This window comes from Ambystoma mexicanum, chromosome 1p (assembly GCF_040938575.1).
Source record: "Ambystoma mexicanum isolate Mex_15411 chromosome 1p, UKY_AmexF1_1, whole genome shotgun sequence".
NCBI lineage: Eukaryota > Metazoa > Chordata > Amphibia > Caudata > Ambystomatidae > Ambystoma > Ambystoma mexicanum.
The window spans coordinates 522,776,412-522,789,041 of record NC_090921.1 but is presented as its reverse complement, the minus strand read 5'-3'; the positions used below and the strand labels follow the sequence as shown (position 1 = coordinate 522,789,041).

At 47.7% G+C, this 12,630-nt stretch overlaps 1 protein-coding gene across 4 annotated transcripts in view; it reads right to left on the bottom strand.

Annotated features, from left to right (window-relative positions):
• ZFR2 (zinc finger RNA binding protein 2) overlaps positions 1 to 12,630 on the bottom strand; it is a 2,121,586-nt gene that overhangs the window by 1,216,088 nt on the left and 892,868 nt on the right. For all 4 annotated transcript variants that reach the window (XM_069649412.1, XM_069649413.1, XM_069649415.1 and 1 more), the window contains one exon: positions 10,790 to 11,039. In XM_069649412.1, coding sequence (XP_069505513.1) covers positions 10,790 to 11,039 — 250 coding nt within the window. The remainder of the gene's footprint in view (positions 1 to 10,789; positions 11,040 to 12,630) is intronic.

The following is a 12,630-nucleotide window of genomic DNA, read 5'->3' as shown; positions in this document are numbered from 1 at the left end:
AAGACTAAAAGGCCAACACTTAAGGAGAAACCTTTCTTATTCTCAACTCCTGACACTGTCTCCTCAAGCGAGGACAGAGCTCAACTGGTGGCTCTCTCACATGGAAGCCTGGAATGGCAGAGCCATCTTCGGCTCCGCTCCAGATATTATCATCAAGTCGGATGCCAGTCGCTCCGGTTGGGGAGCGAGATGCGGTCCCATAACCACGGGAGGGACTTGGTCCACACAGGAGCTGGACCTTCACATCAATTGTCTAGAGCTTCTTGCAGGTTCCTTTGCAGTGCGCTCTTTTGACAAAGACAAAGCGAGTTGCTGTATTTTACTAAAGATGGACAACATCTCAGCGGTAAGATACATCAACCATCTGGGCGGCACCAATTCAAGACCCCTAGCAGAATTAGACAAGGACTTCTGGCATTTCTGTTTGGATCACCAGATTTCAGTTACAGCAGAGTACCTTCCCGGCCTCTCAAATGCAGTAGCAGACTGGTACTCTCGCCACTTGACAGATTACAGCGATTGGAGAATCAACAGAGAGGTTTTCCTCCGCCTTCAGGAGATCTGGGGTCCGATGTCCATAGACCTCTTTGCTTCCAGACAACTCCCAACTACCAACTTTCTACAGCTGGGGGCCGGACCCAGCAGCATCTGCAACAGACGCATTCCTACAGTCATGGTCCCAGGGAATACGGTATGCCTTTCCTCCTTTCACTATGATAGCGAGGACCCTGGCGAAGGCCCGTCTGGAGCACGCACATCTGATCCTTATAGCGCCGGTCTGGACATCTCAGACTTGGTATCCAGTTCTTCTGGAACTTTCTACGGATTCTCCAATCCTACTACCCCAGTTTCCGGATCTCCTATTAGATCCATCAGGTCAGCGTCATCCTCTCCTCCTCAACAGATCTCTGACCTTAGCAGCTGGAGGATTTCAGGTCAAGATGGAGAGTCCCAGGCATGTCTCACAAAGCGATCAACCTTATCGAAGAGAGCTGGGCTCCTAGTACCCGGAAGAGATACTCCAACTCTTGGAGCATCTGGAGCTCCTGGTGTCGTGAGAAAGGATTACATCCAATTTCAGCACCTGTAGAAGAGATTTTGAATTTTCTAGCATCCCTAGCGGAAAAAGGGCTCGCCTACAGGTCTGTGAACGCCTACTGTTCAGCAATTTCCGCAGGTCATGACCTTATCCAAGGAGTACCAGCAGGAGAACACCACCTAGTCTGCAGGTTGCTCAAGGGTGTAAGGCTGACCGTCCCACCTCCAGCTCGCTATGACAAGCTTTGGGACGTTAATAAAGTACTGAACCTTTCTTCTGGCATGGCCTAGTAACAAAGAACTATCACATACAGCCCTATCTGGCAAACTCACTACTCTACTCTGCTTGGTCTCCTGCAGGAGAGTCTCAGACATCAGAGCTCTAGATCTAGCAGGCAGAACTTTTTCTCGTGATGGCATTGTGTTCCATATTCATAGAAGAACAAAATGCAATTCTAGGGTGATTTCCTATCCCGCCTTTAGAGATCAACGAAGCTCTGCTTGGTTAAATGCCTGAAAGTCTACGAAGAAAAGACGGCTTCACTCAGAACCTCCCCCTAACGGGCAGCTACTGATCGCTCTGTGTAAACCGCACAAAGCAGTATCAGCACCGACCTTAGCACGTTGGGTCCGGTGGACGCTAGCTCAAGCAGAGACAGACACCAAGCATTTCGGAGCCCACTCAGTTAGGGGAGCCATGGCCTCCAAAGCCTTTCAGGCGGGAGTTCGCCTAGAAGATATCATGAGGATGGCAGACTGGGCTAGTGAATCAGTTTTCAAACAATTCTATCTAAAGCCAGTTGATCAGCCGGCATCTATTGTGGTAAGCAAGCTTTAAACAAGCATAATGGGAGCCTCCGTTCTTGACATAGAATAAAGATTTTCCATAATAACTTACTAGAAAGTCTTAATTCTATTAAAGACTCGGAGGCGAGCATTATCCCACCCGGCGAGAAAATAACAACATGTTACCTGATGTTAATTAACAATGTAATGAAAAGATTAATGTTCTGAAATGTACATGTACCCTATCGGAATAACTACAAGATTTTCTCCCACCCTGATAAGGGATCTAGGGTTGTCATATACAAGAGACTAAAATGTTGCTTTTTTCTTGACGGCGCCTGCAGACAAGTCCGCCTGATCACGGCCCGACACAAGTTCTTCTTCTTCAAGTTAGCTGCAGTTATCTTCTACTATGGACAGCCAAGGTTGCAGCCCAGAAAGAGCAAGTGTCATCACGTTTAGGACTGTTTATGCAAGGGATCTGAACTACTATTGGTGGACTAGGTCATGTGTTGATGGCCTCTAAATGAACTGGAGCCAAGCTCCCTGGGAAATGTAGTTTTCTCCAGAGTCTCTTATCTTTTATGTTGATATTACTGTTATATTACTGTTATATTGCTATGTTCATTATATATATTTGGTGCACCTGGTTTCTGCACATTACTCATGGCACATTTACTTTTGGTGCACAAATATCTTGCTGCTGAGCTCTTTTCTTTATTGTCGAATAAAAGAAAGAGAAGCATAATGCTCGCCTCCGAGTCTTTAATAGAATTAAGACTTTATAGTATGTTATTATGGAAAATCTTTATTGAGCCTGTGGATGTCTTCGATGGGTGATACCTTGAGGAATGGCTGCATGTCATCTACTTATTGGTGGTATGGTGGATGGGGATGTTGTGTGGAGCGAGGCGGGTTCAGAGCAGTTACGTGTAAAGATTTAAGATCACAGGGTTCGGGGGGGAATGAATCTTTGCGGGACTCCAAAGGTGATGCATAGAGTTGGTGATCTGGGGAGGAATCCATTTGTATGAACTAGTGGTGATTAGCAAGGTAGGATTTGACCAACTGAGGGAAATCTCGCTGATCCCAATGCAGATATGTAGATTGTCGGAGAATGTCTGGTGGTCTACTGTGTCAAATTCTGCTGTGAGGTCAAGGAGGCAAGGATGGCCAGCATCGAAGATTTTAAGGGCATCGCCGATCCCCTTGATTGAAGCCGTTTCTTCTGTGCTGCATCTGGGTCTGAAGCAAGGTTGGTAGGACTAAAGGAGGTTGTTGGCTTCGATGTGTTGGAGGAGTTGCGTGGCCACTGCTTTCTCAAGGATATGACTGAGGATCTACCTGTGGCTAGTCACATGGATGTGGCAAACTCATAGTGACCGTCACGTCCAGGAAGCAGAACCGTCGCTGGGCACAGAAATGTTGGATGCATGTTCAGTATGGAAGGCATTTTTGGATTCTGCATTAACCTTTATGCTAGCGTCCCACAGTGTTCCCCAATAAGCAGGAGCAATAAGAACCGCCCTTACTCACAGAGGTGTCTCAATGCATTTGTTACTTTGTAGCAGTAACCTACTCCAGCACTTCTTTGTCTAGTTTCTAGCCTTCTCTTCTCTTTTGTCAGTGTCGTTTTTCCTGTCTTCTTCCCAGTCCCTGTTCCTGAGCCAGTCCTGTTGCCTTCCCCCTTGAGGTTGCATGCCTATTCCCTGCCTAGCTGCCTTGCTGAGTTCGCTCCTGCCCTTCTGTGCCTAATTATCATTGTCCCCTGCCGAGTCCTACCTGCAAGCTACCTCCCAATCATCCTATGGCTCAGTGCTTCCTGTCAACCACCTCTGAATTTCCGTCAGCCTCAAGTGGCTCTCCTCTTTACTATCAGCACTGGCTTAACTGTTTTGCACTTGCATTGTCCTTGCGTCACGTTAATCAGGGAAAAGTCACCTTGTGGCGCAGGGAGACCATCCAATGTCTACCCGAGTTCCTCTCAGGAAGGTGCTGAGCTTGCGCTCCGATCCCCCAATTATCCATCTTTGCTACAATCAGACAGGACCCCCAAAACAACCAATCCTTCAAAGGAAAGCAGGTACCCATAGCCAGTGAGATATGGTGTATGACTTTCTCTCTATCAAACGCTTTTTGATTCTTTCGCTGTCATATACTGTACCCAATATGCAACAAGGATAAGGGAATTGGCAGAGAAGAACAAGTTACTTACCCCAGCTAACATTCTTTCCACTTGATGTTCCTCCTACGTATTCCTCACTTTGATATTCAACAGCCAGCCATAAAAAAAAAAATAAAGGACTATCTTTTTCCTTTTTGGCAGAGTGCACTGTACGTCGATGCATTTGTTCTGAGTATGATGTAATCAATGGCATATATAGCACGCGGAGCGCCCGTTGGCTTCAATTCTGTTTTATTTCTTCCAGTAGAACTACTCACATCAACACAGATTTGACCGTACTAGGCCCTGAAGGCGCGACAGTTGCAATAGCATGGGAAATTCTACAGCAGGGTTGGCTGGGAGGGCGATGAGGAACATGCGAGAGGAATATCCAGTCGAAAGAACGTTACCAGGGGTAAGTAAGGAACAAGTAACTTACCTGTAACTGTTCTCCAGCATGGGCCTGGCATGGATTTACATGCTCATTCTCCGTCGTCAGACTGGGAATCCTCAGTAAAAGAAAAAATCTGTTTCGTTTCTGAACTACTAATAACCAATCACTGGTCTCTGGGTCATACTGCCCCCAGCCTCTACCCAACCCTCTCCTCTGGCAGCCATCTTCAGATTTGGTAGCACATAAAATGGTAGTAGGACCAAGAGAAGAGCCGCAGAGGGGTCGGAGGGAGGGTTTGCATGTGAATCCATGCCAGACCCATGCTGGAGAACAACAGTTACAGGTAAGTAACTTGTTCCTTCTCCAGCATGGGGTCTGCCATGGATTCACATGCTCATGAATACAAGAATACATAGCAGTACACACATGCACAACCACGGGCGGTGGCAAGGCTCAACATTAAGCATTTTAACAACTCAACATTAAGCCTCTCTTACCTCATCACCAGGCTCACCTTCAAGCGAATAGGTTGTGCAGCACTGCCTGGCCGACTCTGCACTCCTCCCTGGAATCCAGGTCGACGCAGTAGAATCTCGTGGAGATGTGCGTCGAACTCCGCGTAGCAGCCTGCAGATGTCCAGCAGAGGCACACCAGACTGGAACGCCGTAGTAGCAGCGTTCACTCTGGTTGAATGGGCTATCGGACGGCCGGGCAACGGTCGGTTTGCCATCCAGTGACAGTGCATGATGCAGCCGGAGAGCCATCTGGAAATGGAAGCCTTGGAGACGCCGTTCCCTTGGTTCACAGTGCCAAAGTTCACAAACAGCTGTGATGTCTTCCGAAAACTCTTTGTGCAGTCACCGTAGAACTTCAGCGCTCTAGCTACATCCAGCGGGTGCAAAGTTCTCTGAGCCGTCGACGAAGGCGACGGGAAGAGAACAGGTAACACCAACGGCTCGTTGAGATGGAAGTCCGACCGCACCTTGGGCATGAAGGAGGGGTGCATCCTCAGCACTACCCTCATCTAGTGGAATGTCAGGTACGGACGTTTACAGGAGAGGGCCTGGATCTCTCCCACTCCTCGTGCAGAGATGATGGCCACAAGAAACGCTGTCTTCCACAATAGGAACTTCAGCAGCGCTGAATGCAAAGGCTCGAATGAGGGCCCATGAGCCTGGTCAGAACCACATTCAGCTCCCACGCCGGGGCCGGAGCCTTCACCAGTGGGAACGAGCGGAACAGTCCTTTCATGAACTCCTTCACAAGGTGGTGCAACTACAACGAAGACCGGCCCAGAGTTCTGGTGTAGCAGGAGATAGCCGCCAGATGAATTTTGATGGAGGCGTGCGCCAGCCCCGCCTTGACCAGCGACAGCAAGTACGGCATCACTTGTGGGGCCGTAATCCGTAGAGGGTTGATCTTCTGTGCACGGCACCAGACAGAGAACCTCTTCCATTTATGTCCATAGCACTTAAGAGTCGAGGAAGCCCTGGCCTTGACAAGTACCTCCTTGCAGTCCGCCGGGATATTGTAGCCTCCGAACTCTAGTGCTGCAAGAGCCAGGCCGGCAGGTTCAGCGACCAGGGTCGTGGTGCAGGATCGCGCCTCCTTCCCTGGCGAGAAGATCTGCGACCGTCGGAAGCTTGACTGGAGGGGACGCCGACAGGTCCGGGTACAATATCTGCCTCGGCCACGCCGGTGCGACGAGGATCATCCTGCATCGGGACCGTCTGAGTTGACTGATGAGTCGCAACAGCAATGGTGGGAACGCATAGAGGAACAGGCCATCCCAGGGGAAGGAGAATGCATCGCCCATGCTCACCGGTTGGGGAAACCTGCTGGTGAATCTCCGGCACTTGGTGTTCGTCACAAACAGATCTATCTGGGGATTGCCCCATCGTCGGAATAGTAGCTCCACTTGATCCTGCCGGAGCTCCCACTCGTGACACGACTGCAACTCCCTGCTGAGTTAGTCGGCAACAGTGTTCTTTACTCCTGCCAGGTGGAAGGGTACCAGGAACATCCCATGGGCGACGGCTCAGTGCCACAGGTCCTGCGCTTCCTTGGACAGATCAGGGGATCTAGTGCCCCCCTGCTTACGGATGTAGAACATTGTGGTGGTGTTGTCAGTGAAGACCCGTACCACTTTGCCCTTGAGGGACGGGAGGAAGGACCTGAGGGCCCAGAACACGGCCCAGAGCTCCAGGACGTTGATGTATAGAGACCTCTCCTCCGGGAGCCAAAGGCCTCTTGCGTGGAGATCACCGGTGTGCACGCCCCAGCCCTCCAGGGAGGCGTCCGTCGTCACCGTTTCCTGATGCGCTGGGATCTAGAAGCCCATGGCCGCCGTGAGATGCGCGCTGGTGCCCCACCACCCGATCGCCTGCCGGAAAGTCTCGTTGAGGGAGCTATCGTCTTCGAAGCTTCCAGTTACTTGTAACCAACGGGCGTCGAGGAACTCCTGCAGCAGCCGCATCCATAACCTGCACAGTCGCACGAGGTAGATGCATGACGACATCATGCCGAGAAGGGACTTGATGGACCTCACCCTGACAACCTCGATGGTCAACAGCTGTTGTACCTTGCCCAGCATGGTCTTTATCTTCCCCCACCGGTGACGCCAGCCGTGCTACCGTGTTGAGTCTGGCTCCCAGGACTAGGGCGTCCTGCGATGGCGCCAAGCAGGACTTTGCAAAGTTTATCGAAAACCCCACTTCCGTGAGCAGGCGAACGGTCCTCGCTGTGTGGTCGACGGCGGTTTCTCTGGACTTCGCTCGGATGAGCCAATCGTCCAGTTAGGGGTAGACGTGGATCCCCTGCAGGCGCAGCCGCGCCGCCACTGGTGCCAGGCACTTGGTGAAGACCCTTGGTGCCGACTTCAAACCGAAGGGTAGTGCCTTGAACTGATAGTGCCGTCCTTGGACCACGAAGTGCAGAAACTTTTGATGTCCTTTGTGTATGGGAATGTAGAAGTAGGCATCCTCCAAGTCCAGCACCTTCCTCCAGTTGTCCCAGCACATGTTGGAGGGTGACCATGCAGAACTTCTGGGATTTTATGAATTTGTTGAGGCGGCGGCGGTGGTCTAGAATTGGCCGCCAGCCAACGGTCTTCTTTCAGACGAGGAAGTACCGCAAGTATACTGTGGAGCCCCAGAGTCTCTTTGGGACGAGTTCTATCGCGCCCTTCTTCAGCATTGCTCGTACCTCCAGAAGCAACTGTGGAATGTGCTCTTCCTTCCTGGACACTGGTAGAAAATGGGGGCACTTCTTTTGGAACTCCAGAGTGAGCCCGTGGGCCACGGCATCCAGCACCCAACTGTCAGTGGAGATGGACTTCCATGCACCGACGAAGTTCGCCAGCCGGCCTCCCACCGGGGTGCTCGGGTGGGGGCCCGACATCACGGCCTGTTAAGTCTTGCTTCGCCGAGGCCTTGCCACCTTGGGCCTCTTGGCGAGGACGACGGTGTCCACCGGCCTTGTTGCGGCCTCTATCGGCTTCCTGCGACGAGGAGTGGGCCACCTGGCGGTATGACGAGGAGCGGCCGCCGAATCTTTTGGAGGCACCTGGAGACTTGCCTCCGGAGGTCTGAAAGGATGGCCGTCGCTAATGGAGAGAGCCCAAGGCCCGGACCGTCTCGGTGTCCGCCTTGATGGCCTGCAGTGGCTCGTAAACTGCCTTGCCGAACAGTTTATTCCCGTTGAAGGGCATGGCCAGTACCCTGGACTGCACGTCCTGACGGAAGTCAGTGACCCTGAGCCAACCGCGCCGGCGATGGCAAACGCTGTTGCCCATTGGGCAAAAACCAGTGTCGGCGATGTCCGTGGCCACTGTGATGGCGTGGTCCAATGCCACCTCGCCTTCCTGCAGGATTTCCAGGGCTTCCGCCCTCTTGTCATCTGGGAGGAAGTCCAAGAGGGGAGCGATCTTAAACCACAGCTCCCTGTCGTAGCGGGTCACGATCACGAAGCGTCGTAGATGTCTTCGATGAAGATGTTTTAGATTTTGATGGCATCAATGATGACATTGGTGTCGATGGTCCAGCTGGCGATGATGGCGCAGCTGGTGTCGACAACCTCGACTTAATCTCGAAAGGAAAAACTGAAGCGTGTTTTAGTTCTTCGAAGCGTAAGCTTACTTGGAAAAACAGAACTATATCCAGCGGGCACTGCGCATGCTACATATGTCTTCTATGCCATCATCCTCGAGACGCAGGCCCTCGAGGGACATTGAGTTGACTTTATCGACGCACAGCACCCTCTGCCAAAGAAAAAAAAAACTAATTCCAAAGCAGTTGAAGCTGGATATTGAATATCAAAGATGAGCAATACGTGGGAGAACACAATCCATTGTAAAGGAAGCAGTCAGTGTGAAATATATTTTATTAACATAATCAAAGTGCTAAGAATTATGAGAAGCATAAACATTTGGGTCAGAAAAAGGGCTGTCTGGGAAAAGAAAATTCTACACGCCCATTTCACTTCCCTTACTATATTTGTTGGCAAGTGGAGAGGCATTTCAAACCTCACTCTAATTTGCTCAGGTGTGCAGCTCAATGGGCTTGCTGGGTCAGAATACCAGGTTATATCTTCCAGAAGTATATCCAGTATCTTCAAGTCTCAAGCATCTGTCAAACAGTGAAGACGGCAACAGCCCAAACATGAATTCTCCCCTGCCCACTACTCGCCTACTACACTTGATACTCACAAAGCTCCAAATCTACAGTTTAAGACTGATGCTGAAATACACACACTATATTTTATACAAATACCGTGGGAGGTTTTATGGGGAGGTCAATTAGATGACGAAAGGAGATGAAAAGGAGATGAAATATATGTGAATTTCTGAAAGTCTCTTATGGACTTGCGTGCATGATCTCTTGGCATAAAAGGAGGTGTAACCGCTGCAGGAAAGTGAAGAGGCAGAAGACATCACTACCACAGTCCTTGTGAAAGAACAGTCTCTGCAAGTGTCATCAGGCACTATCATCCATCATATATCTCAGATTTTAAGTTGTGAGGGGCCTAGTTGATTCACCTTTGGATAGCGTGAGCCTAGGTGTTCTTCTCTCTATGGGACCTGGGAACGTGACATCTTGGTTTCAGCAAAGACAACACTTGCCATTTGCGCTCCTGAACACAGATGACCATAAGTCTTCATTTCAGCAACTCATGAAGCACAAGCTGGAAAATAAAAATAAACCGATACCCACAGCCTGAACACAAAAGCACAAGTTTCCATGATGCAGCTCTGACCGGAAAGATGAAGCAGCAAGATGATTCGAAGATGACAGCCAACTATGTTCGAGTGTCGAGTTGCAGACATGCACTCATGTCCACCTATCAACTGCACACAGCCAGGGTTTTAGTAGTTCCACAGTGAGTTGTCCAATCCTGTGGCTGGGTCACAAACAACCACCGAGCTGAAGTTAATCAAGTAGCCAAAAAGTCTGGGAGGCTGCCCGCTTGAGTATAAAAAGGGTCAAACAGTCAGGAGAAGGGTGACATTAGGAGATTGAGGCAAGCGGAGTAAGTTAGTGGGTGTCAGACCAACTTGGAGGAGAGCAGAAAGGAGCAGTTAAGAGCACAATATTAAAGTGGAAGTGTTGACAGAAGAGCACAAGAGAGGAGGTGATAAAACATCCAAGAAAGAAGGAGAGGAGGAAGCTATAGAGGAGCAACAAAGGGGAGATAAGGTAGCGAGGAGAATATCAGAGAAATAAGGAAGGAAGGCACAGACAGCTGGAACATCATGGAGGAAGTGGAGAATAGTAGTGAGGAGTGGGACTCCATCCTGCCTTAAACAGCAATTAAGAGATAAACAACAATGAGGTTGCATTTGATGGTGACTTTCTCTAGGGCAGGATAAACCGTCTTTGCATGAAAACTGTTGTCAACTAAATCAAACAATGCCTTTGAAGAATCAAAGTCTAAAGACAAGCGTTCAATATCTAGTACTGACTTGTGAGCGAATATAAAAAAGGGGATAAGAATGTAGCCTTGTCAACCATCTTGGTACAAAGTACAGGAGAAGTCAATTGAAACCAATGGGCTAAAGTTTTGCTGACTTCCATGGAACTGAAGTTCCAGAACAGCCTTAAGTAGAGCCTGAGCTGTAGCCCTGTAAATGCTCCAGGCAAGGGTATCAAAGGGAAGACTAATTTAAGAGCCATCAGTCATAGTTCATTAGTCAAGGCCAGCCCTGCTGTACTGGTGCCCTCAAAGTTTAGTCATACAAAAATAAATTGTCTGGTACCAAGAGAAAAATCGTAAGGGTGGGCAAGGCAATTGTAGCCTAGAAATGAAGTCTGGAAATGGGTATTGTTCTTCAAAGAACTAAAATTATATATAGTGACATTACAAGTCTCTAAATGCATCAGATAAGCACAACAGAGACAAAGAAACTTACCCACAAATGTAATCTTAGCTGGGGCCAGTTTTGTAAATGGTGTGGCATTGCTGGAACTGTTGGTGCTATTAACTGTAATGATGACTGGCGTTGCTGGCATGCTGAGTGAGGAAGAGGGCGCAGGTTTACCTGCTGGGGTGATGGTAGTAGTGGTGGTGATAGCACTGGTGGAGGACTCTGACATAAAGTTTACTACAATAGGCTCTACCGAGGGGATGGGCTTCCCAAGCTTTGTGTGCAACTTCACTACCTGTAAAACAATGATGAAACACAATGAAGAAAAGGAAGAGAAGCAAACGTCATAATGAAACTGATCCCACAGTTTAGGAGGTATAAATACGTTATTAACATAGTAAATAAGCAAACAAACATCAATAACCAAGAGCTAAATGTTGACCCAATCCTGACCACAAAGCAGAATGCATTTAGTGGGACCTACCTGCGGAAAGTTGACTATTGAGGAGCTGCCTGGTGGCACAGCCAAGGGGTCGTGGAATTCTGGGCACTAATCTCTGATAGTACTCAAACTAACAGGAGGGTAGTCCCAATAATAAGAGGTTCCACAAGGGACAGAAATATGAAATAGGAGATGACGTGGAACCTCAATATAAATCTAACAAAAGTCATTCATTTAAATTTAAATGTAGTAAAGAATACTAATTCAACTATGTCTAATAAAGATCTCTCAAACAATATACTGAATACAAACTCAATTCTTTAATTAAAAACATAAAAACAAACAAAAACAGATATAATGAAAAACAAACAGTTCATTAACAAAAACTATATACATTACCAGAAAGAAATTTTTAAATACTCCATACCCTCAAAGGACACATAGTAATTAAATACTCAAAAGAATGTCGAAAAGGAGAAATCAACAAAATAAGGACAATTATGAATATGTAAACCAGTATAAAAACAAATACAAAAAAATACAGAAAAAAATAACTGCACTAAGAAACCAAAAACATTGTCATAGAAAATAGAAAGAGCAAGCCGACCTGTTTCAAAGTAATAGCCTATTGGAATTGGCTGACTCTTAATCAGGGCAATATTCTGTGGGCAGGAACCACAATAAACACTTTATAAATTAATGAAAGGGTAATTGTAGAGACATATGTCATTCAAAACGAAGTGTAAAATCAGAAAACCCCTTTCTCACACACACACAGGAAAAATATTTTGCTTAGGAGAGAATAAATGTACCGCTCATATAAAACATGAGCATGAGCGCAATAAATTAATGTACCCAGTCTTGCTTAAAGTTGACAATGGCCCAGCATAGACCATCAGATTACCTAACGTCACCAAATCATCATAGAGAGGCAAAATTGGCATTATAATTGCTTCAAAATTCTTCTAAGAACAAAGGGACTGTGGGGGTGTTCCCACTTTTCCTTTCCCTAAAAGCTGACTTTAAACTCGGAAGTCCCCATTTCACTTGTTGCTTTTGCTCTACATATATTCAGTACTTTACCAGCTTTAGCTGAGTGGGCCCTTCTCGACTACTCACCTCATCCCTCAGAAGCCTTTGTGAGACACCTAACAACTTGGAATAGACGTGTGCTGGACTTCTGAAGATTTAATATATGGTGCATGGTGCTTTATAATGATAAGGCATACGTTTTGATGGCATTATTTGTTTTCCTACTTTGGTGAATGCAGTTATTGTCGGAATAACTGAATAACTGCTTGTGATTCTAAAGTAGTGTGTAACACACAGTGGGTTACTAAACTGTAAATTGTATATTTGTAGCTAGTGATAACCTACTTTTGAATACTTGAAGTGTACCTCAGTGTTTTATTGTAATAGTGTCTTTTTTACATACTATTTATGT